The sequence below is a fragment of the Denticeps clupeoides genome, chromosome 8 (genome assembly GCF_900700375.1).
Source record: "Denticeps clupeoides chromosome 8, fDenClu1.1, whole genome shotgun sequence".
NCBI classification, from domain to species: Eukaryota; Metazoa; Chordata; class Actinopteri; order Clupeiformes; family Denticipitidae; genus Denticeps; species Denticeps clupeoides.
The window spans coordinates 18,014,851-18,040,246 of record NC_041714.1 but is presented as its reverse complement, the minus strand read 5'-3'; the positions used below and the strand labels follow the sequence as shown (position 1 = coordinate 18,040,246).

At 46.6% G+C, this 25,396-nt stretch overlaps 2 protein-coding genes across 4 annotated transcripts in view; one reads left to right on the top strand and one right to left on the bottom strand.

Annotated features, from left to right (window-relative positions):
• The window catches only part of mprip (myosin phosphatase Rho interacting protein), a 31,316-nt gene extending 11,621 nt beyond the window's left edge, over positions 1 to 19,695 (bottom strand). Inside the window, exons 1-15 of one of the 3 annotated variants that reach the window (XM_028988416.1) lie at positions 18,887 to 19,695; positions 14,434 to 14,511; positions 12,894 to 12,959; positions 8,075 to 8,226; positions 7,885 to 7,969; positions 7,244 to 7,421; positions 6,719 to 7,169; positions 5,348 to 5,477; positions 4,490 to 4,597; positions 2,760 to 2,816; positions 2,130 to 2,198; positions 1,965 to 2,054; positions 1,125 to 1,234; positions 439 to 988; positions 213 to 350 (exon numbers count right to left, since the gene is read on the bottom strand). In XM_028988416.1, the coding sequence (XP_028844249.1) occupies positions 213 to 350; positions 439 to 988; positions 1,125 to 1,234; positions 1,965 to 2,054; positions 2,130 to 2,198; positions 2,760 to 2,816; positions 4,490 to 4,597; positions 5,348 to 5,477; positions 6,719 to 7,169; positions 7,244 to 7,421; positions 7,885 to 7,969; positions 8,075 to 8,226; positions 12,894 to 12,959; positions 14,434 to 14,511; positions 18,887 to 19,006 (2,382 nt within the window). In that variant the 5' untranslated portion in view covers positions 19,007 to 19,695. The remainder of the gene's footprint in view (positions 1 to 212; positions 351 to 438; positions 989 to 1,124; positions 1,235 to 1,964; positions 2,055 to 2,129; positions 2,199 to 2,759; positions 2,817 to 4,489; positions 4,598 to 5,347; positions 5,478 to 6,718; positions 7,170 to 7,243; positions 7,422 to 7,884; positions 7,970 to 8,074; positions 8,227 to 12,893; positions 12,960 to 14,433; positions 14,512 to 18,886) is intronic. The other 2 variants (XM_028988415.1, XM_028988417.1) reach the window with 2 other exon arrangements.
• A 151-nt stretch (positions 19,696 to 19,846) lies between these two features.
• dhrs7cb (dehydrogenase/reductase (SDR family) member 7Cb) lies at positions 19,847 to 25,083 on the top strand. The gene is made up of 7 exons (XM_028988418.1): positions 19,847 to 20,401; positions 20,983 to 21,139; positions 21,256 to 21,368; positions 21,779 to 21,989; positions 23,834 to 23,926; positions 24,218 to 24,391; positions 24,804 to 25,083. The coding sequence occupies exons 2-7, from the start codon at positions 20,986 to 20,988 to the stop codon at positions 25,010 to 25,012; spliced, it is 954 nt and encodes a 317-aa protein (XP_028844251.1). The 5' UTR covers positions 19,847 to 20,401; positions 20,983 to 20,985; the 3' UTR covers positions 25,013 to 25,083.
• Positions 25,084 to 25,396: the final 313 nt, after the last annotated feature.

Genomic DNA, 25,396 nt, shown 5'->3' with positions numbered 1-25,396 from the left:
AAAGGGCAGATGGAACAAGCCAAAGAAGAGCAAAAAACACACAAAAAAAAAAAAACACAACACAATGAGTGAAAGTACCAGATCTTTCTTTTCCATGCAATGCAGTCATGCAAGGCACGCTCCCGTTTCCACGTTTTGTTGAGTTGTTTTACTTAAGGACATGCAAAGAACGTCGGGCAGCCTGCACGTAGGGTCGCGGCGGGGAGACTTACGGGAGAGATGTATCCGGCGCGGACCTGCTGCTCCCTCTCCAGAGCAGCTCTCAGGTCCTGCTCCAGATGCAGCTTGCGCTGGTTGGAGTCCTCCAGATGCATGTGGCAGCTGTCCAGCTGCGTCTTCAGCTCCTCCACCTGAAGAGGGGAGAAGGACACAAGGACCTGAAGACCTCCTCGGGAACAATGTCTGGCTTTCGAGGGTCACTGTTTGTCCTGTACGCACCCCTCGCTTGTACGTCTCCAGCAGATTCTCCAGCTCGACCATGTCCCTACTCTGCGTGCCGGTGGACAGCGGCACCCTCCTCTCCTGACGGATGGGGGTCTTCTCGACCTGCTGCCACTGCTGTTCGATCTCCTCCTCCACCTTCTGCTTCAGCGAAGGGGAACACCTCTCGGTAAGAGTCCCACTGGGACCGACGGCTGTGCCACCCTCACAGTCCATGCCGGTGGCTTCAGCAGGAGCGTCCACGGAGGTGCCGCTGAGAGACTCGTAGCGCCTCCGCCGGCGCTCCTCGCGCCTCCGGTTGCGCTCGGCGTCACCCAGCTCCGCCTGCAGCGAGTCGGCTTGACTGGCCCGTTGCTGCGCCAGGGCCTGGGCGATGGGCCGAAACTCCGCCCAGTCAAAGGTTTTGGAGCGTCCATCTCGTCTTCGCTCGCGCGCCCGGCTCCTTTTCGGTCCCACTTCGCGCTCCTCAGAAGACTGCGAGTCCTGGGTCACGTCCGGCCGAATCAAACCCTCCAGAGGGCCACTGGGGGCAAGGTCATCGGCCAGGCTGATTAGACAGGAAGAAATGGACTTAGTTAAGTCGACATGTTACCATAATCTGTAGTAGCGGTTACAAGCAAGTCTATCAGAAGACTAGCAAACCACACAAACAGGTTACTGGCTACTGAAGCACCGTGCCTGACCTGGCGACATCCGGTGCAGTCGATGGCCTGACGTTCTTCATCACCGCCTGGATCCAGTTGCGGCGTATCCCAGCAGTCATGGCAGACAGTGTGTGAACTCCTTCCTGGGTCTTGTGAGCGGAATTTCAAGCCGATTAGTAGCAGTGCGTATTGGCCAGGACCTCACGATACTATTTCCTGGGCCACGATACGATTATATCAGGTCATATCGCCATACCGAGCGGATATATAGTGAGCTTTTACAGTTCACTGAAAATGTAAAAATAGAGCTGAAATGCAAGATTCTGTGAACAATCTGGGTGGATCCCATTACATTAATAAGTGAAAGTAATTGTCACTGCGAAACACTGCAGCACAGCACAGGGTGACGCAACGAAATGTGTCCTCTGCTTTTAACCATGAGCAGTAAGCAGCCATGAAAGGCGCCCGGGGAGCAGCGTGTTTGGACTGTGCTTTTGCTCAGTGGCACCTTGGCGAATCGGGATTCGAACTGGCAACCTTAACCGCTAGGCCACCACTACAGCCAAAACAACATAACTCAGAACTGACATTTATCTTTAATTGTCTTCGGACAAGATAAAATGTATAATTTTGAAAACTGATATAAAGGACTGGAGGTTATACTCGCACACTTACTCCACCTCTACAGATTAACATGATTCAGTCAAGAATCTCAAAAAAAAAAAAGGTCATGAGATCATGCACTAGTCCTCCAAGAACATCATACCGTGAATTCTTCTAAAATAGTGACCGATAAAGTATGAAATGGTCAATCAGCTCCAATGCATAACCATACAACCAGCATCACAGGAAGACAGCGTAATCATAAAGGAGACTCACATGGATCTGAAATCCATAATTCCGCTGAGCCTGATATTCCGTTACATTGTAACAGTTACTGAGGTCTATTTCGCCATCCAGGTCTGATGCCTGCTGAGGAAGTTACAGTCAGAAAACTGGATTTTGCAGCATAATTAATATTATGAATATATATTTTTACATCACCTCTTCTGCAATAGAATCCTTGTAATAGCGAAGACTGTGGTCGGTCAGTACAAACCAGTACTTCTTCCACTGTGAAGAATAATAAAAACAAAGAAGGTTTTTCCACTGATAGAAGATGCCATGCTATGCTTGCTTGGACTGGCTACCTCATCTGTCCAAGAGCAGGTGAAGGCAAGGGACATTTAAACCTCTTTTTATATATATATAATCAAATGAAAGTCAAGCAGTCGTGTCCTTTCAACTTTCACCTTGAAGTCTCACTATCAAAGTGTGGCAGTGGACATTAAAGGTGTGCCTTTGTGCCTTGGGCAGGGCACAGGCAGCTACTTGAGCAGGTAGGTTTGCTTTGATGAATTCATCAGAGCCAAAGCCTGAAACCCTGCGCCTGCATCCCTCTCTGTTCTCTGGGAGGTCACTCGCGGCACTGGGGTAATACTATAGAAGAACACAGTGGTCTCAAAAGGGTGATAAAATCAAATCCTTTATAATGTGACGCTGGTTCAATTTTTAGGAAAGCTGGAAATATAAAACTGCAATAAAACAATAATAATAAAAAATAATAATGAGGAGGAGCATGCAGAGCTGGTGAGGATTTTACAAAATGGCCAGAAAAAAAATATATATTCCTACCTGTCCCTCCTCATCCAGCTTGACCATCCAACCCTTCTTAAAATTCAGCAGGTCTGGCTGTGAAAGAAAAAATTCACCAGTGAGTAGAGCGGCAGGAACCGCTTCAGACGGGCAAGCAGCACTTTCACATCGGTGAAGTCACACGGTCAGTCTCATGCTGACAAACAGCAATTCGTACGAGTGCATGTCTACGGTCCCATTTGTCTGCGACCATAGCCATGTACCGTAAAAAAAAATATTTGACTTTTTTTTTTTTTCTCAGCATACGGCAGCACAACACGCATCATACGCATCAACATTTCAAATGCACACAGTACTTCTCTTCATTTTGTGTGGAAGAACTGGTGAGCTGAAGGACTGCAGTAGCTGCACATGCTGCACGTCCACCTTGCACCCAAACAGCCTGCAGCGGCAGGCAGCTGCTGCACAACCGGTGGGGGAGATGGAGGTGTGTACGAGCTGTGGGCTTAGGAAACGCAGAGACAACTTCTGGTATCGAACGGCAGTACCGTCGGTGGCAACTGTCACTACTCCCGTGCAATAAAAAAAAAAAAAAAAAAGTTTTAAATGACAGATATATGCTTTCAGTCAGGTGTTATATTAACTAAGAAAGTCAAACAAAGATCCAGGCTGAGCAGGGCAGCCAATCGAAAACCTGAGGGCACATTTATGCAATTTTATTTTGTTCGTACTGCTGGTGATTAGCATATGTGGCCACTGACATGACCCTGTTAACCATCACAGAACTACTGGGGCCGAGCATGGTGAGAATGGACCTGAGTGAGCGAGCTACAGCTGATGCAACGGTAAAATACTGAACCACTCGGACCGCCCTGCATGGTCCAACATAGGATTATGGTTCTGCAATTCATTTTTAAATGCCCCTCCCCACGAGTTAATGTCCAATCACCGTTGTGTCGCCACTTGCATAACCGAGGTACGGACCATACAATGGGATACCTGTACCATCGCACCGCTGGTAGAAACTGCTAGAAGACTGTCGCAGATGAACGTGGGAACTTCTACAGTAACGCTGCCGAGGAGTTGTTGAGTATGGGAGGTGCTACAGTACGACCCAACAGAAACTGATACGGCTCCTGATGAGCGGTGATTAGCGCAACTCCGGTGAGAAGAGAGTCAAGTGTTTCACACGCCGGAATCAACGTTCACTACAGGCATTGGTGCAAGGTGCCCAGGAGAAGCATTTGTGAATGTGCAGATAACACAAGCTCTAAAATACACAAAGCTACACACACAGACACGTGCAAAAGCGCACGCGCGCACACACAAACGTTCTCATTCATTATATTCTATGAACAATCATCTATACCCCCCACAATCCCACATAAATGCACAGCTCAGTTTAATACGGCGCCTGCTGCTGATGACCTGGGCAGGAGGGGCTGACGTCCAGGACCACTACCCTCGACAGGGTGCCTCAAGAGTAAAAATTAAAAAAAAAATTCAGATGGGTTGATCAGGTGACAATTACGGGACGGGCCACATGAGCACAAAGACAAAACACAGCATTTAAACATTCAGGAGTGATGTTGATGGATTTAGAACAGATATTATGTATGGAGTGTGTTCAATAGAGTGATGTGTGGTCGGTATTTTGGCATTAAGGAATCTTGTTCCCTGTTTAAGGGAATGGCCCTGCGTGTGTGAGAACAGACGAGAAAGAGAATTAGTGAGCGAGCATGTGTGTGGACGCAGCAGTGAACACTCACGGTCATAACCGACTCTGTGGTCCTGCGGTCCAGTGACTTGGCTCTCCTCAGAGGGGGCAGGGCGTGGTGTTGGAAGCACGCCGTCTGGCCACCGCACTGCTTCTGGTCCTGAGGAACGGCCCAAAGGGGGAAGAGAGTCAACTACAGGACCACAAACCACATCCAGTGCACCAGAGTAGATAACACACTTCCAACTACAACCCCCTCACCGACCACCACAACACGGATCAGGCCCAAAACTAACAAAAAAAAAAAAAAAAAAAAAAAAAAAAAAAAAAAAACACACACACACACACACACGTGTTGGGATTCTACCCGATTGTTTTATTGAGTTGTTTAAATGCATTTACAGTTCTAATCGGTCAGTGTTCAGAAAGCTGAAGTGCGTACAAGGTCACGAAAGGAACTCGGGGCACTTTTAAAACCAGGACAACGTTGGATTTTCCGACATCGAGAAAGTGGAATCAGATATGAATCATGGGGAACATAAGTATGAGGTATGTTTCTGAAAGATCTGATTTTGATACCTGCCTGTTTTATTAAAACACATTTGCAGGAAATCATCATGACAGTAAGATTGGTTTGGACCTTGGGCAACTTCTAAACAGCTAAAGGCCTCTGTTACATCGCAAATTCATTATCAGCTGATGGTGCTGCTTTGGATCACATTAAACACACCCACAGCCTAGCCAGTTTACTGGGAGATTTGTCCAGGAGACGGACATTGTGTCCGAATGCATGACAATCACACTAAGCCACAGATGTAGACAGCGCTTTGTTATTTATGTATAAGTAGCGGCTCGGTCCCAGCGGGAACATGGTGGGCGCGCTGTGCCGCGGCAGAGATGCCAGGCCTACCTCTCTGTGTGGGCGTCGGATCTGGCTGCGGCCCTGTCGGGCTCCGCTGGGGGCTGCCTCCTCCACATCCATCTGCTCGGCGTTCTCAAGCTCCAGCGCCTGCAGCTTCTCAATCACATTGGCACGCTCGCTGTTGGAGAAGAGAGCAGAACGAACAGTCGGTCCAGCCCTTATATAATAGCGCTGCTATGATCAGGCAAGGAGTTAAATAAGAACTGATTTACATATATATTTATAACTTGTGTAAATCTTTTTTTTTTTTTTTTTTTTAACTACATTGCCACACGACATGACGGCGACTCCACGATCACATCTAAATAATTTCATAAAAGCCACATCTGTGATTGTGATGTGACAACTTACGAGGGTGTGTTTTACGTTTACATTTTATGGCATTTATCAGATGCCCTTATTCAGAGCAACTTACAATCAGTAGTTACAGGGACAGACAGCTAGAGACACTCAGGGTTAAGTGTCTTGCTCAGGGACACAATGGTATTAAGTGGGATTTGAACCTGCTACCAGGTTTAGCGTCATGCTAAATAACTAATGTTTATGAGTTGATAAATATTACTTGGATGACCAAATCCTGGTAATAAATTAAAAAGGCACATTTTGGTGACTGTAATAATATTAGATCTTCGTGGTTAACAGACTTTTTGGCCATTCTTCCGTTTGTCTGGGGTGATGCAGACTTGGTGATTGGCCTTGTGGTGAAGGCCAAATTTGACATTTATACTTCGTAGGACACAAAGTTCTCCTTCCTCCAAATCCGCAGAGCACAGCCAGATATTTCTGTTTCTTTAGAAGGTGAACAGGGTTTACTGAAGGACAGAAATATTCAATGATCCTTTTTAAATCCTGGCCTTATTTGGGCTCCACTGCTGAGCCGGCCTCCTTAAAAGGCAGCAAGGAGCCAATCAGCGAGGCATGCGCGTCACATGACCACGGGCTGCAGAGTGGCACAGATCCCACAAACCCAAATGGAAGCACTCCACACCGGCGGTTTGTCATTCTCTTTGTTTGCAATAGCCAACTCGGCAGAACTTCACCGTAGGACCTTCAGCAAAAGGGGGGAATCTTGAGGAAACTGAACCCGAATGCAGACTACAAGGAGTGTTTACTGTAGCCTGCGCTCGTGTTTTGCCGAACTGGCGGGAGAAAATAAATTCCAGCCATTATCCACCGCTCCTCAGACACGGGAGGGGGGGGCAGATTTGGCCTAATAAGGTATTTTCTGCTGGTACGGTCCTCGCATGCCGGCTCATTCTGCCTTTAAATGGCGAGCGTGGGAGGGGCCATGCCGCCGGAGGGAAAAGTGAGATGAAGAAGAGAATGTGGAAAGAGAGAAAGGAGCGATAGAGCGCTGACCTCCGTTCCGGGCTGAGCAGCGGTTCTGGCCGCTGCGTCTCGGGGCTGAGCGCCCGACTGCGTTTCTCCGCCTTGCGGGCCTCGGCCTCCAGGCGGCGCAGGCGGGGCGTGTCCAGGGCGCGGTGCCCCCGGAGCCCCGCCTGGTCGGTCAAGTGACTGTCGCTGCTGGTGACCGTGCTGCCGCTGGCGTCGGAGTCCAGAGAACTCATGGAGCCGCTGATGTGGGAGCCGTTGGACAGCAGGCTGCTGCCAGAGGGAAAGGGATCGCTGGGCACCGGAGACGGGCACCTGGGGACGCCGCCCAGCTCGGCGGCGCCCTGGCGGCTCGACCAGCTCCCAGTGGGTGAAAGAGGGCCATGGACGGGCACGGAGGATGGGAAGGCGCCACGGCCCACTTCATCTCCGTTCACAGAGCCCTGGTCCGACATCTGGCTCAGAGAAGACCCTTCTCCTGTGTGAGCACCACACGTTACATCATCACCAAACGACAAAACTTCATCTTTATAAAAACACAAAGATCCCTACCTGCTGCAGAAAGGGGTGGGGAGCAGAGCGGCGCCATGTCTGTGGCGACCCACGGTTGGCCCACGTCTGCCTCTCTGTTCTGCAACTCCTCCTGCCAGATGATGGAGCTGGAGTCGGGTACCTGTTCAGCATCGGGGATACCGGAGCCGGTCACCGCTACCTTGGCTGGTCCTGGTTCCTGACAACCGTTCACACCAGCGCATCATCAGCATCCGGAAATTCAGCCGCCACCAAATACATCTAACTAACTCTAACGATAACTCGGGTTGAAAAGCCAGGCTTGAAACGAGTTTTACAATCAGATGAGTGGGTTTTTTGTGTTGGTCTTTGACTGGCCATTTTCAAAAGAGCAGGTTTCTATGACTACATTTAACACAAAAAAAAAAACAATCAAAGCTGACCAAAGACAACACGCGAAAAGTCGGGCTGCTGTTAAAACACCAGATGAAGATCTCAGGAAACCATTTCCCTAGACAAGACTATGACATTTACGTCACTTATCCAGAGCACCAGTAGTTACAGGGACAGTCCCGCTGGTTATGTGTCTTGCTCAGGGACACAATGGTAGGTTACTACCACCCTAGGGGGTGAAGAAAGGACATGCAATGACATTCAAAGAAGCCTAAAACTCAAAGACTGACCTGGGACGTTGCAGGTTCTACCTTCCGCTTCTTCTTCTGGTTCTGCTTGTTGGTCCTTGGGTACACCACCAGCTGCTCATTCCACCTGGGATGAAAACCAGAAACAATTCCTCAGCGATCATCATAAAGTCTCTGAGAGGCCTCGGTCTTGCCCAAAAACCGCACACTGTGGAAGACTGAAGATCCATACCCATTGATGATCTCCTTGTTCTCCCCTCGAATGTAGTACTCCTGGTCAGGAGTGATGATGCACAGTGCATTCTTCTGCCCGGTCCTGGGCTCTGCGTCAATCACATCTGTGCAAAGGTTCATGTTCACGGTTCCTTGAGGAAGTGTGCTTGGCTGCAAAAGGGCAGATTTTATGATTTAGAAAGGGGGGGTTCTCACAATTGCTACATAATGAGCATGTTTACTGCAAGTCTGTTGTAAAACCAGTCAAGACTGTCTGATTACTTAGTCCACGGCTACAGAAAAAGCCTAAGAAACCTAAAACTCTCACTTTGTAAAAATAATTACTTAGTGGAGATCCAACCTCACGTTCATTCTCTAATCAGTATTTAAAACTGCACTAGCCCCGTGAATACATGTAAATCCTACCAACTGGTTACTTCCATGAAAACATGCAGCATCTAGACAATGTCTGGCGAGTTATTCCTGGGCTACCACAGAAACAACCCCATACCTACAAATAAAAACCATATTGTTCCAAATCCTACCAAAAACCTCAATAGTAGAGGAGATTAACGTTCACACACCAGTAACCGCACAGGAGGTCCACTTCCGACATTGCAAGTGCACAACATTAACCGTATATATATTCTACTCGCACACAAACTGTGTTGCACTAAGAACTTCAGCACCAGTCTATCTTTCAGAAGAATTCATATTTAGCACCACATTCCATACAAAAGCAGTTTTAACAGGGTAGGTCCCGAATTTCAACCAAAATTGTGATTTGAATAAAACGACTTGATAAATCTGACAGGTGCCACGACAGTTAACCACATTGCGTTGATGTCCCTGTGTGACAGACAATCACGCTCACCAGTCAGAAGTGTCAAAAGCTAAAGCCACGCCCACTTAGACATGGACACTCGCACTCAACCTGTGGTATGCTACTTACAGCACAGTTCATATTTCATTGTCTGGTTTTAAATACACATAGTATAGTGAATACTGAACAGTGTTCACTTTTTTAACCAAAAAAAAAAAAAAAAAAAAAGAATAATAATCGTTCAACCCCTGCAGGTATAATATAGAAAAACGTAGTCTGTTTGTAACTTCTCTCGTGTCCTCCTAAAGCACTTATCCGTCTCTACTGTAAGGTCATTCCACAGTCATCCAGAAACAGAGGGGGGAAAAAAGAGAGAGTGGGCGGGGACAAAAAAAAAAAAATCATCATCACCATGGCAATGCAAGAGATCCTTTCTTTTGCAGTGGCAGCTGCTTGAATGGACAAGGTGACAGCATAGGAAGAGCAGGACTAAGCCTCTTTTGTGAGGGGAGGGACCCGAAAGCATTCTGCATTCCTTCAGAGCACAAAGCACGCCTTAGTGTGTGTAAAATAACAGTCGACTGCAGTACAACTACACAAACCTGCAATTTTTAAAGTTTTTTTTTTTTTTTAAATAATCACGTCAGAATAAAACCTGTTTGGCAGAATCCCTGCTCTGGACCATTATCGGCTGCTTGGGGATGTGAAGCAGGTGCCGGCTTCCCCACCACCCCTTTTATGGACATTTTACTGCGATCCGGCTTTATTAAAAGCCGCCAGTAAACCCCAGGGGTTGCCAAAAATGGCAATTAGAGAGCGTCACAGTTCCACACTGCAGCCCTGCTGGCGGGACGTAATCAGACACCAGGAGGGGGAAGAGACGTTCAACAAGGAGCTTCACGTCACAGCGCACAAGCCGACAACATGAAACCACCCTGGGGAGAAGCAGGTCCGCCCCTTCAGAGGAGAACATGTGGCACCAGTCACCATCTCAGCGACAGACAAGAAAAAAAAAAAAAAAAATTAAAAATGGAGGTGGCCCACATCTGCATAAAGAAAACATGCCGGCATTTTATATAGCCCTCACGTCATGAGGTTAGTTGAATTCTGTACCGATACTAATTCTCAACTTAAACTAAATAAGGGGAGCCCAGTACTAGAGAGTTCGCTAATCACGCAGATTCTACTAGACACAAGGGCTGTCGAGATTAATCTCATAATCAACGCAAAACAACGTAATATAGAAAGAATTGATGCACGACGAATGACGACAACGAATCGCTGACATGATGTTCGTGATTGAACAGAATAGTGAGAGCAGTGAAGGCCGACACCTCTGCTGGATTTACACGCTCAGTTACGTTGAGACCACAGCACTAAGAAAACTGGGACGTTGTGATGAACAGGGCTTCTTAACCTGACCAATTAGCCATGCGGCCATAGAACGCATGGTGTAGTTAAGCATTAGCCTGTGTCATGGTCCGCTTACCTAGCATGAACTTTAGACTGAACAAAGCTATAGCAAGCATCTATCACTGCTAGGTCTCAGAAACTTTAGTAATTTGATAGAACCTTTCCGTAAACTCTGAAAGAGCAGGATGAGGACAAAGAAAAACAACAAGTATGAAATCAGGATAAAACGATCCCAGAGGAAATTGGTGCGGGATGCCACGGAGAGCCGAATGTTATGCTAATGCTGAGGAGGTCGAAGGAGGATGTGTCATTTTGTTTTGTTTCTTTATTTGAAAAATGGTTGTTTGCAAATTTTATGTAGTTGAATGAAATAATTTTGTTCGGTTTTCTAGATATTTTTTTTTGTTTAAAGTAAGTGATTTAAAAGGGGTAGGGCCTAATAAGTTTATACTTCTACCTACTCCTACTCCAAACAGAAGGAACTGTTATGTAATTATGAGGAAAGTGAATGTTTGTTTCTTTTATAAATAAACTTATATTGAAGTATGAGATGCAAGTTATTTGGAAAAGACTGCTGTAGAACTAAAAAAAAAATCCCCAGAAAGCTTGCGAGATATGAATGTCCTTTAAAATTATAGTTTTTTTTAATTAATGTATACGCTTTCAATAATAACACATGGGAATCTTTTATTGGCGAGGATCTTGCGATACGTATTGCGATACAGGGGTGACTATATGATTATATTGATACGATTAAAAACGGCATAACGCACAACTGAATTTTGGACAAAATTTATATAGCTAAATTGTACGATGTTTGTTGTCCCTGAATCAATACAATATCACAATATTTTGCTTTTTGATATTTCCTAACACCCCAAGTATCCGTATATTATCTTATCAGGAGATTCCCATGAAAAATGCCACATGGTACTCTTGTCAGACTACCGATTATTACATAATCTCCTAATTAGACACAACAGAGATTTATGAAAAAAAATAGGTTATTGACCCAAACCTTGCACAGCGGTTTCAGCTGTGAAAAATAAAATAAAAAAAGTTCTGGCCTAAATTCAGTGGTAAAATCGGGATTATGGACATTATACGGCCCCTGCAAATGTGCCTCAACACGCAGCACAGACTCCCATCAAACAGGCCGCCGAGGATCGGCTTCATTCCTTCCCCAGTGGAAGCTCAAACTGTCAGTTCAATAAAAAAAAAAAAAAAAAAAAAAATTATGTATATATATATATATATATTTTTTTTTTTTCTCCACACCTGGCAACCAGTCACCTCAGGCAACCTTTGAAAAGTTATTGAGCGTCTTTCTGAGCGTCCTTATTTCACATTAACCGCAACAAGCCACTATGCACTTACTAAATTATTACAGAAATAGGTGCTGCGATGGAGAAGTGGGGGAATGTGAGCTTAAGAGACATATTTGGCATTTTGATGCGGTTTTTGGGGGGCCGATGTTCTCAGGCTGAGGCAGAGTCACTGACAAACTCTACTGTTTACCAAATATGGGCATTTAAACGGCCTGCTGCTGGAGTGCAGGACCAGCCTTGCTCAGAAGCGGCTCTCCAGACTTCAGACACACCGAGATCTCCAAACATACTGACGCAAATCTGAAATATTTAGTAATAATAATACTAAAAAAAAAAATTCTAAAAGTAGCGCAGAGTCGGCGTGGAGGTCAGATGTCAAAGAAAACCATCTGAAGCCCCTCTAAAGCAAAGACGGAGTGGAATTCAGTTCTAACAGCAGGCGGTTCCGAGTGCGGTAGGTGGGCGTGTGGGGAAGCAGGCAAGTCAGTAGAACGCTAGAAGGGATGATGATTAATTAAAGCACCACCATTCACAAACACATAATGCGATTTATAACTATACACCAGAAAGATGATACCGCCAAATTAAATCGCTATAAAATCAACCTCTCCTCCATCTTGGTTGGAGCACTGCTTCGATGCTTAGTTTCTACTGGTTGCTTATCAATGTGTCACAACACACAGAGGTCAAAGTTGAACAATATTCAACTTTAAATCGGGATGTCTGCAGTGGCTCGCGGACCATCGTTTTGCTGCGCCTCTCTGTTGGGCGCAGCGTAAGGCGCTCTTCAGTCGCGCATCCCATAGAAATCAATGGGATTGAGATTCTTGGATTTGAGGATTTTTTTTTTTTATTATCAGGATTGGTGAGGGGTGGGCGACCTGGAATGTCACATGAATGTCATTCTGGAAAAAGGACCGTCGATCACTATCGAGAAATAAAACAATACAGGTTTTGCACAGCTGCACCACAACAGCAGCCTGAAAAAGGCAGCTGTCTGGGATCTTAAACAGGAAGAGACGAGGAATGATGCGACTGTCACCTCATAAACCAGAACCTAGAAGGTCCACTGGTGACCAGCGTATGAATAAAATGCATTAACGTGCGGACGCAGCATCACCAGCAGCTCTGGTTCCAACGGTTTATAGCTTGGAAGCGTCTGCTGATGCGTGCGAGTGAAGACAGTGACCGGGCCCAGATGCACGTCTCCTCCGTTCTCCACGTCAACAGTACAGAACTCCGGGGGTGGAACACGCGGGGGCAGAAGAGCTTACCGATTCGTCCAGGGCAAAACGCAGACAGCCGTGTTCGTAGAGCACGAAGAACCGACGCTGCCATTTCTGTCAAGGAGAAAACAAAAGGGTTTAGGACAGATGACAGACTGGACATGCTTTCGCTTTGCATGTTGTGCAGTCGCAGTAGGCACAAGTGGAGCCAGCGAGTAGCACAAGGCCGACGCCCCGTGGCCCACAGGAGTTTGTTGCTAAATGCAGCGGCAAAAAATTAACCACCTTCCCTTACAAACACTGGTCATCGATTTGGTCGCCATGGCAACAATAGCACATGGAGTGAAAAATTAACCACCTTCCCTCACAAACACTGACCATCGATTTGGTCACCATGGCGACAAGTGCGGCTTTTACATCGATGCGGCAAATTTATGAACACTTATGAGCTAGCTAGTCTCCTGCCGCCAACACATTTAACCTGGTCATACCAGACCAATTACATTACTGAACAGGTCACAGTGGACCAATAAAAAACTGTTGCGGCAAAGTTACTCACACTTAATTCTTCAGATCAGCATTTTTTTTTTATATTATTTTTTTTCAATTCTGATACAGAATTCTGATACAGAAGACAACAACTGTAGTTAAAAGCACTGTTCAGAAAAACCCATTTACAGCATGTATGTAGTTGCCGATATTAACAGTATTTATTTAATTACATTTCCTGCAACATCTTGGTCTGTTAATACCGCATGTTTCAACGTGGAAATCTGTGGCTTATGTACAGTGGTGGTCTAGCGGCAAAGGAATTGGAAGGTTTGTCTGTTCGACTCCCCGAGCCGCCAAGGTGCCACTGAGCAAACCACACACTGTTCCCCGGGGGTCTGTCATGGCTGCCCACTGCTCACCAAGGGTGATGGTGAAAAGCAGAGGACACGTTTCACCATGTGCTGTAGCGTCTCACAATGACAATCACTTCAATTTCACCTTTTCACTTCTGTAAAGTGAAGTGATTGTCACATGTGACACACAGCAGCACAGCACACGGTGCACACAGTGAAATTTGTCCTCTGCATTTATCCCATCACCCTGAGTGAGCAGTGGGCAGCCATGACAGGCGCCCGGGGAGCAGTGTGCGGGGACGGTGCTTTGCTCAGTGGCACCTCAGTGGCACCTTTGCGGATCGGGATTCGAACCAGCAACCTTCTGTTTACAGGGCCACTTCCTTAACCGCTAGGCCACCACTAGTGTGGCATATCTAAAAAAATAAATAAATAAAAATAGTAGGTGTGGCCTATATATATATATATATGTGTGTGTGTGGGTGTGTGTGTGTGTGTGTGTGTGTGTGTGTGTGAGAGAACCTACTAATTGGTGGTAATTGATGGTAGATAAGGTGTGTGTGTATATATCTTTAGTCCAGAAGTTATGGTATCCCCACAATAACTGTTGAAACCTCATCTACCATCATTTACCCACAGTAACAGTATCAACTTGATTTGTTTTACAAGAAAAGAACATTAAAAAACCTTGAGATTGAGTTGAAATTAATTAGGTAGCAGCCAGCTCCCCCCACCCCTCTTACCCGGGATCTCTGCATAGGATTGTCGAAATCTGTTCCTTCTGGAGCCAAGCACAGCCAGCCGCCATAAATGGGTTTGGCCTGTGAAAAGAAGACACCACTATTTAGGCAAAGATTACAGGAATGTGGGGACACACTCTGGCTCAGATGTTGCAAATGTTGTTCCGCCGGAGGCTTCTTCCCCTCGTCCCTTCAGTTACACTCGAACTAATAAGCAACGCGAGCCGTACAACACATTCATACGGTCTTCCATTTCAACTGCGCACTGCGGAAAACGTTAACATGGCCGACGGGGAAACTGAAACCCCGGCTCCCCATTAATGATGGTATCTGCTGCAGATCGCTGGGATATAAATAGAGCTTTGTGAACTCTTTTTCTCTGGTGCTTTTCCTCAAAAGAAGAAAGGGCCGGGAGGGGGGGGAACTAAAACAAACCCTGACCCGAGCCCAGCTGGGCCGTGGCCCGCGCTGGGAGACGGGAGGGGTGGGGCGCGCCGCGCTCTTCCTCCGGCCACCGCGGGCCTGCTTCCTCTCAGGCGCAGTTCCCACAAGCCCCCCGCGGGCCGGAGCACCCACGCGACGGCTCACCTGCCCCGTACCTGCGCGCGAGTGACGCGCGGGACGCCCGGGGCAGCGGTTGGCCTAGCGGTTAAGGAAGCAGCCCCGTAATCATCAAGTGCCCGGTTCGAATCCCGATCCGCCAAGGTGCCACTGAGCAAAGCACCGTCCCCACACACTGCTCCCCGGGCGCCTGTCATGCCTGCCCGCTGTTCACTCAAGGTGATGGGTTAAATGCAGAGGACAAATTTCACTGTGTGCACCGTGTGCTGTGCTGCTGTGTATCACATATGACAATCACTTCACTCCGTCACGGGCCCCCTCCCCCACCGGAGGAAAGCTGTAAAAGGAACAGAAACTGTATTCGCAGGATATAAATAACGGCGCAATTGACAAAAAGCAGTGGTGCCAATACGACATATACCGCCCAAGAAAAACGGTGAAATCCCTTTTATCCAGACGTGCAGTCTTACTCAGATGGAAGGGTGCTGCTCTTCCCACCCGTGCTCAATGGATGAGGGACCTTGTGTCCTGTCCAGGCCTCGAAAAGATAGGCTACTCAATTAGTGATACCAAAAAGGTGCGGGGGCCCTTCCTGGAGTATTTTACAAGCCTTCAGCCCCAGAATCCGACTGTTGGCGTTACCCAGTAAAGTTCCAGAAACAATGTTGTGGTCTTGCTCTTTTTAATGAATCAATCTGGGACGTTATTATCATTATTGTTCTTCGAATATGACTAAATTGCCATTTTTCCTATAATACTCTACTGCAATGTTACCCCATCTTGGTATGCAACTCTTACAGAATTGATTTACTTAGTGAGGTCTTTTTTAATATTGCGTGCATCGTATTTTTTTTTGCTTAAAGTATATAAAAATATCTTTAAGAAAGAAACGAGTGCCCTATATGTTCTCTCATTTCTATTTCTGAAATGATATAATAATCCCCGTTACAGTGGATGGAGGAGAGGCGGGGGGGGACAATATTACGACTTCAACATCTTGTTACACGCCTAAACCCCACTGGTGGTCATAAAAACATTACCAGATAAGGACCAAAATATTTTTACAATAAATAACGTTGACTATCTGCCCAACTTTATTGCCAGTAATCGGCGTAAGAGCTGAGGACGGCGAACGATTGCACAAGGCCACCGACGAGGACGCCGCGCGAGGTGTCGTAACGCACCGCGCCGCCCGCCCGGGTCGGCTTCATTACAGAGCGCTTTCATTCTCATTCTGCGGTTTTTACGACCGTCCTCCTACACACTCAGACCACACAAGCCTAAACAAACATGTTCCTGAACATCCTGCAGCTCCGTTCCTCGGCCGGGACCACGTACACTGAATTAAAAAAAAAAAAAAAAAAACAACAGACGAGTGAACTTTCTGCCCAGCTGCGCCCGCTAGTAAATAATGGAAATCCATAACATGACTCAGGGAGGCCGGTGGGAAAAGATTAACCTCTCTCTCGGGCACCGGAACATTCTGACATTGCTGCTGGGTCTCAGGCCACCTGCGCCGTCCTTCACCGGTTAGAAAACACAGCAGACAGGTTTCCATGCACAACATCTGTTTTACGGGAGGAACACCTGCACGGGCAACAAGGCCAAAATTACAAGACAGCCCAACATGTCGAAATTTCCAAGCGGTTTCTTTTAAAGCCAAATGAAGACTGAGATTCGGGAGGGGTGAAGAGCGGGCAGCCGAGGGACGTGCTGGACCACACCCTTCTGGATGCACGCCGGACACCAAACAATGACAGTGGCCAGTGGAAAAGTGGAATCATTTACATGGTCTAATAACAGAAACGAACATTAGAAACGTGTTCCGCAAACAGAGAATGATATATATTATTGGGCATGTAGTACATTTGCGGCATTTATCGGACCCACTTATCCAGAGCGACTTACAATCAGTAGTTACAGGGACAGTCCCCCCCTGGAGACACTCAGGGTTAAATGTCTTGCTCAGGGACACAATGGTAGTAAATGGGGTTTGAAACTGGGTCTTCTGGGTTTTTACCTACTAGGCTACTACCACCTCTCATGTAAACATAAAAAAAAAAAAAAAAAAAAAAAACATTTTATCACGATGAGATTAATATATAGTACATGATTTAAAAATAAATAAATAAATGTAAAAAAATTAACAATTGATATAATACAACATGGAAAGGACTATGGATTAAGAAGCAATTTCCTTCTGGATTAATAAAGTTTTCTGATTACATTATAAATGTAGAAAGTTAAACAAAGTACTGATCAGCAAATGATTAAAAGTGTAAAAATAAAAAAATATATATTAACATATAAAAGGATTGATCTAATGCGTCTCCGATTCGTTAAGAGTTGGTGGCGCGCCTCGAAACATACAAGCCAAACTTTTTGCAGTATCGTTTCTAAATCTAATGTGAGCGGAAGTGCAGCCGTCGCGTCTGATAAAATTCTGCTCAGATCAGAGATGCACACGTTTTTCTTAGCACCTCATAACAGTAGCACGTGGTTAATGGACACACACACACACACACACACACACACACAACGGAGGACCGGAATCTGCTGCGAAAAAGCGTTTCTGTTAACAGGAGGGGAGGGAGGGACTATTTCGCAACCGCGAGCCGGATTAAAGCGCGGATTTTCGCCAACGTGCGTTATTAGCCTCCTCATTTGCATACTCTAATCTAGAAGGCTGATTCCAACGGCGGGAACACGGTGGCCCGTTTCATATTACCCAACGTGGAAAAGCACTACGCAGATCATACAACACCGAGACGGTGCCGGCACGTAGGGATCATCAGGGCGAGAGTTGGAGGTTTAGACTATTTAACAGGAGTGGCCACTGGATGAAGAACATCTTCCGCTCACACAAGAACAAGGATATCCGCGCCTTCTAAATTACTGGAGACCGTTGCAGAGCCAAAGGGCCTCAGAGTCACCAACGTTCCCAGGATGGAAGTCACATTAGACCCTGAAACAACATCCAGAGCGCTGCCTGCCTGCCTGCCTCTCACGGTCGGGATGAGCTCAGCATCCGTCCGGGGGAGGGAGAGGGCGGAGAGTCACGGCAGAATCGCGAAGGGCCGCGGGGACCACGTGGTTTCCGTTTCGCAAAGCGACCCCTTCTCACGGAGGAGGTCAAAAATATCCACGCAAAGTCAGACGGCCATCATTTGCACAGAAGGGACACTTCCCTTCCGTTCATGGGTTAAACATGTTTACATTTTACACTTACCAGACGTCCTTATCCAGAGCGACTTACAGTCAGTAGTTACAGGGACAGTCCCCCTGGAGACACTCAGGGTTAAGTGTCTTGCTCAGGGACACAATGGTAGTAAGCGGGATTTGAACCTGGGTCTTCTGGTTCACAGGCGAGCGTGTTACCCCACTAGCATACTACCACCCTATGGTGGCAAATTTAGTTTAGTCCAGGAGACTAGGCTTCGATCCAAACGTGAAATTCGCCAAAAGCCAAATTACACGAGGAACAAACAGGTTTCCTGTCGAAAGGAGACGCGTCAAGGCGCCACAGATGCAAACCATCCGAACCCACAAGCGGGACGAGGATCTTTATTGCCAGGCGCATGAAATTCGGCACGGAATATCAATGACCTCGGCAGACAGATTTAATGAAGCCCGAACCGTATAAAACAAAACCAAAAAAAAACCTGGAACCCTAATTGTTCCTAGAAACGCAGTGAGACGTCTTACGTAACAGTAATTAAGCGCGCATTCCACAGACACGGGCTGTCATCGCCGACTGAGGAGGACGGTGGTGGTGGTGGGGATGAGGATGATGAGGATGGTGAGGTCAGGGCCCTCGTCATTAAACTTTTAACACCGACAACCGTGACAGCTCCCCTTTCAACCAACGCCAAGTCGGGCTGTTTTTTTTTTTTACCTGGTTCAGGTCCTGGTCGGTCAGAAGATGCAGCTCCCGGGGCTTGAAGCAGTTCTGGCACTTGCTTTTGTTAAAAATGTTCGCCTGGAACTTCCTGCACGGATTCTCTTTAGCCGACATTTTTTTTTTTTCTTCTCTCCCCTCCTTCTCCCCCCCTCGTATCCCTCCCGTTCAGGGGCGACACCAAACGGGACGAGAAACCCCGCGGCGGGGCCCTTGTGCTTATCCTTCCCGAAATAATGGAGCGCCCGTGCGACTCATTTAAAGCCCGGCGCCGCCGGTTTTCGGCCGCGGAACACGCGGTTGGGGGGGAGAAATCCGGCCGCTTTCCGTCGTGGGGCAGCTAGCTTCCAGGCTAGCCGCCTAACAACGCGCCGCCGCGTCCATGGCCTGTCCGCACAAAGCCAGCGGGGACCGGAGCGATTAGCCAGCGGCAGCCCGGGGAGATCAATACCGTCCCCGCAGCCGAGCGAGAGTGAGCACGGCGGCTTCTCCAATTTAAGCCGCCGCTTAAATTCCAGCGGCCAAGCGGTCCCCCCCCCTCCCGAAAAAAAAAAAAAAGCCCGGATTAGGCTCACTGGAGAGCCCGGACGAGGTGGGGTCTCCGCCGCGGCCACTCAAATCCTTCCCGGCTCCGCGAGAATTCCGGGCCGCGCTGGGCTCCGAGAGCTGCGGAGAAAGCCGGGGCAGAGTTCGGTGCCGTCCTCGCGTAGCCTGCCACCCCCCCCTCCGCCGCTACATGTTGCTGCGCCGCGTCCTCCCCGCTTTTCGCGTCAGCTGCTTCCCGACGGAGGGAGGGAGGTCGCGGGCTCCCTCATCTGCGGCTGCGGCTCCGCGAGTTCTCGCGAGAGCTGCCCAGGGCGCCATCTTGGATCTGGACGGGGAGTTTTTCCACGGCAAGGCAGTGGGCTTATTATCAAACGCTTCGTCAGTGGTCTTATATTTAATAAGCAATTTATTACTCAATTCTCAAGCAGATTGAATGATTTTAGGCAAAAAAGCCACATATCTTATTTTCATGTTAACTATATAGTCATGTAGGTTGTCCAGAAGGGTCAAAAGTGCAAACATTTACAGCATTTACCAGACGCCCTTATCCAGAGCGACTTACAATCAGTAGGCGAGTGTGTTACCCACTAGCAACTTTTTGCTCGTGGCTAACTTCGGCAAACTCAATTTTCGTAGACTTGTTCATTTGCACATCACATGTATAAATAATTAGAATAGACCCATGTTTAAAGCTTCTGGTCATCTTAAAACATTTGCTTTACAACATTTTTCACTGCTCACTGGCATGGGTGCCAGTTGTCTTACCCAAGATACTTTGCACGCTACGTGCACTGGAAACCCGAGTCAGCTACAAGCTATTAAAAGAAACTGGATCACCACAAGGTGCTTGGACTGCCCTGTCCAGAGGGGCTCTGTGAATGGACGAGGACACGGGCGTTGAGCTGGTTACCTGGCCGAAAACCACGCCATTTCCCTGTGGAGGCTTAGGTCCAACGTTCAGGAACTGTAAGTGACCGTAGACTGTACAATGTTTTAAAGTTAGCTGCACGCCGAGACTCAGTATAACTGTAGCTGCACATGTTTGAAACATTTCAAGGTTTTGTCAATCGTATCAATGAAATATTGGACTTAAAGCACTTCAGAGTGGGTATTTTTCTTCTTAAAAGACCGAACAGAGACCGTGAAGCCAGTCATTGCCGGTGTATAATTAGAATCTGTCCTCGGACACTGTACATGGCAACAGTGACAGTGGTGCAGCTGGGCTGACAAATGGCACATTAAACATGGGCAAGAGACACTGGGCACTGGGCATGTGGCGGGCAAGCAGCTTTTCAAAAGGTTTTCACACACACGAATACTGAAATTCATTTCAATTCATGCATAGAACACTTTTTTTTCCCAGAAACATTGCATTTGCACAGTGTGCAAACAACATTTGAACAGTCAAATAGTCAAAACGGTCAGCTGCTTTTTCCTGACGGAAGATCATGCTTTTCTGTGAATGGCATGATGGCATTTTCCAAAAGTCCTCCAAATGAACAATCAGGGCGTCGCTGATCATTTATCTTTTGCACGCTGTCTTCCAGGAGATGGGGGTCCCGTCTGTGATGGTATTGCCTTTGCTGATAGTAGTCTTTGCTGGGGTCTACTATGTGTACAACGAGATCATCCGGTTCATGACCAAGTCTGTGGTGCAGAACAAAGTGGTTGTGATAACTGATGCTGTGTCAGGAATGGGAACTGGTAAAATACCATTTTTTTTTTTTTTTACATACAGTTTTTTGCTTTAATTATAATCTATACTTGCTCTCCAAGTCAAATACGTGCTTCATAACGTATTGTTGTTTGTGTTGATGCAGAGTGTGCCAGGCTCCTCCACAAAGGCAGTGCCAGGCTGGTTCTGTGTGGACCAAGCTGGGATAAGCTGGAATCCCTGAGCGATGCCCTCTGCAGCGACTCCGACCCCAGCGTGGTAAGAGCCTGAATCCCGACCGTCTCCCGGCTCCAGTTTTCAGCCGCACGCCATAGACATGAGCAGGAAATCCTGTAGGAACGATCATCACAGACCCCCTCCTCGCTAATTCTCCTCTGGAGGTCCAACTCCAACGCCGCGTCACAGCTGGCTCGTCCTTTTCTGTGAGGAACAATGGCAGGATGTCCTTGCTGGCAGCTCGCTGTCCTCTGCAGACACTCCAAACAGTCCAGATATCTTACCACAGCGTTGTGTTGGTCACCGTCGCTTTTATTGAAAACTGTAAATGGCGGCCGTCATCACGTAAACAGACAGTCGATTGACAGCTCACCCACCCACCCATTATGCAATGCGTTGGTCCTTTAATATGATTACAAGTACTCCTATAACTCTCTGTGTCTGTGCTACAGACGTTCACGCCCAAGCTGGTGCTACTGGACTTCAACGACATTGACAGCCTGCAGGAGGTGAGCAACGAGGTGCTGGAGTGTTACGGCTGTGTGGACGTCTTAATCTGCAACAGCAGCATGAAGGTCAAAGCGCCAGTGCAGAACACATCTCTGGAGATGGACAAGAGCGTGATGGATGTCAACTACTTTGGGCCAATCACTCTTGCCAAAGGTGAATGTAGTTTTTTATTTATTTATTTAATTTTATTAAACCCTGCTCCTGTAATTAGTGGACAAAAGCTGGACTGGAGAAGATCTGCAGCCAAAAGAAATGAAATGTAATCGATCGGCATACAGTACAGGTCAAAAGTTTGGACACACCTTATCATTCAATGTGTTTTCTTTATTTTCATGACCATTTACGTTGGTAGATTCTCACTGAAGGCATCAAAACTATGAATGAACACATGTGGAGTTATGTACTTAACAAAAAGTGGAGACCTGACCTCCACAGTCACCGGACCTGAACCCAATCCAGATGGTTTGGGGTGAGCTGGACCCCAACAAGTGCTAAACACCTCTGGGAACTCCTTCAACACTGTTGGAAAAGCATTTCAGGTGACGACCTCTTGAAGCTCATTGAGAGAATGCCAAGAGTGTACAAAGCAGTAATCAGAGCAAAGAAACTAGAATATAAAACATGTTTTCAGTTATTTCACCTTTTTTTGTTAAGGACAAAACAAATTGAATGAGAAGGTGTCTCCAACTTTTTGGCCTGTACTGTAAATCCATTCCATCTCAAAGCTGCGATAGTGGAACATTAGCCCTTCATTTTGTTGAAGTATTTGAACCGTGGTAATGCTGATGCTGTGCCTATTCTCGTGTTTTCTTTATAGCTGTATATTGGGACTTTACTGTATTTGCCAGAGCTTTCCATATTATGAATATTTCTATCAGTGACAGGCATATTTGGTCTGTTTACATCTATAACCCTGTCCTGTGTCCTGTGACTGGGAAACGGTACACACAGCACAACACTTTTCATTCACTGATCCAACCAGGAAATGCAGATGTTCGCGAAGGTGCACGCTGCCGACTATTATCTCTCTCTTCTTATCACAGCCTGGGCAGAGTAAAAGGAAGAGGAAACACAAAACCAGACCCACAGCTCTATCAGCAGACTGAATATAAATAGGGTGTCCGCCGTCCACCGAGGCCATGAGCAGTTTCAGGCTCAATAGGGCTCCTCGAAAACTAAAGGCTTCGTTCTTCGTTTGTTGGCGGTTATCAGTTGCCCGATCTCCGATACAGAGAAATTTTTGTACTGTCAGTGAAAATTAACTGAGTAAATATTGGTAGGTGTAAAATCTTCTCTCTGTATCTATCTTCTCTCGCTTCTTGTCTTATATATAAAAAAAGTTTTGCTGATTTACAGCCGATATAAAGAATAACTAACATCCTGGCAGAACTGAAGACCAGGCCTGGATTTGGATTCAAGAGTTGAAGAGCCTGAACTTTTCAGATCCGCAGCTCTGCGTATTTTTGGCGACACTGTTTGGATGAATGACGGATATCTGTCATTGCCACGGGCCTCTACCATTTTAAACTCTGTTTATTAAAACTGCATTAAAGATCATCTTTTGGGTGAAATAATGATACACATCAACAGAAAGGGAAGTTGGTTTCTCTTCTGAAAGATACGGATAACTAGCTAGCAATTATTTCTTGTTATAAACTAGTTAGTCATTGCTCCTTTTTGCAAGCATGCAAGACAAATGGTAACCGAGATCCAGCATGAAGGCGAACTAACCTTAATTTATATGTAAATTTTTGTGTCACTTGACCTATGGGAACTACAGGAAAAATAAAAACGCGAGACAAAATGCTCAGTTTTCCTATATTTTGCACAGGCAGGCTAAGTGGTTTATATGTTCTTCAGATTCAGCTGCACACCTGGTTATCCCCTGTCTAGAAATATGGTGACGTGTACGTTAGAACCTTTTTTTGGGCCAACTTTTAACATGGCCAAAAACAGATGCAGTTGCTCTATTGAAATAATAATTGTATGTGTTACAGCTGTCCTGCCTTCCATGATCTCCAGAAGATCAGGCCATTTCTTACTGGTCAACAGCATCCAGGGAAGGTTGTCGGTCCCCTTCCGCACTTCCTGTAAGCATCTTGTTTTTCTACTAAAACCAAATGACTTTTTGGTAACCCCGTAATTGTTAACCTCCATGTCGTTATGTGTTAGTTTTTGTGTTAGTATCAACCAATAATGTTTTCTAGCTTCTAGAATCTAGTGTGCTTCCTCTGCTTGCCCAGTGTTTGCTGAGCTAAGCACGGGTTGAATCTGAAATTTCAGTGCCCTCAGCACGCCTGTTGTTTACACCGACATCACTTGACTGCTGAGTTGCAATATTTCTGTTCGTAACGGAGATTTTAATTTTTTTTTTTCGGGAGATGCGGCCTCCAAGCACGCAGTCCAGGCCTTCTTTGATTGCCTGCGGGCGGAGGTGGAGGAGTACGGCATCTCTGTCAGCACCATCAGCCACACCTTCATCAATGCCACACAACAGAGAGCGCAGCCGCTCCCCTTCCTGTCCACCTATCCCAAACTGAGAGCTCTAAGTGCCTGTGAGTCCACCCAAGTCCGTGTGAATGAGCGCGTGTGTAGAATGACAGGCAACACTAGTAGAATGAAGAAGCTTAGCCTGTCTGAAACCAGCCTACGATTTACAGAACAAATGATGGCACATTTGTCCTGGTGTTTTCTTCATCCTTAATTCCCATCGGAATTAAGAAATGTTTAGTTGGATTATGTCGAATTCATACCTTGATTACACCCAACAGGGTGGTGCATGCTCTTTTGAAAAATCATCACTCAAGTCTTATCCTGCATTACAACGTTAATGCTGTGCCACGTCATAAGGTCAGGAACTGGTCACATGACGTTGCTGGGATTATGGTCAAGGAAAGACATTAATAAACAAACCGCGTTTTTAGGCCCTCAGTCTGAATACAGACATCCTCTCTGTGCTTCCCGCAGACATTTCTAGTAAGTTGACCACTGGAGTGACCCCTGATGACCTGGCCAACGAAATTGTGAGGACGGTGAGCAGGAGGAGGCGTGAAGTGGTGATGGCGCACCCCGTCCCGTGGGTGGCAGTGTACGCCCGTGCCCTCTTCCCCAGCCTCTTCTTCGCTGTGGTGGGTGCGGGGGTGAAGGATGGACCCGTGGCAGAGCAGCTGAAGTAGCGGACGATAAAACAGTAATAAAACCATAAAAAAAAAGAATGAAATAAAAATACCGGTGCTAAAGGGATGAATAATTTTTTTAATAAGTTATTGTTTAAAAGGTGCTTTGATGTCACACACAGTACATCTTAAATAGCTAAATGTTTTGCACTTAATACTGAACTTTGGCTGATTCTGTTAATTTAATAAGCATGAAAGATGTTGTGATCGCAGTAGTGGAGGAAGAACTCCAGGTGGCAGTATTTCACCTTTTGGTTGCTCGAGTGTGCTGGATCATCAAATCACTGCACAACTTATCATTGAAACGTTCAGGTGACAGGAAATATGCTTTTAATGCATAGGGTGTTTGCATTAAAAACAGGAAGTCTAGAAATGGGTATTAAT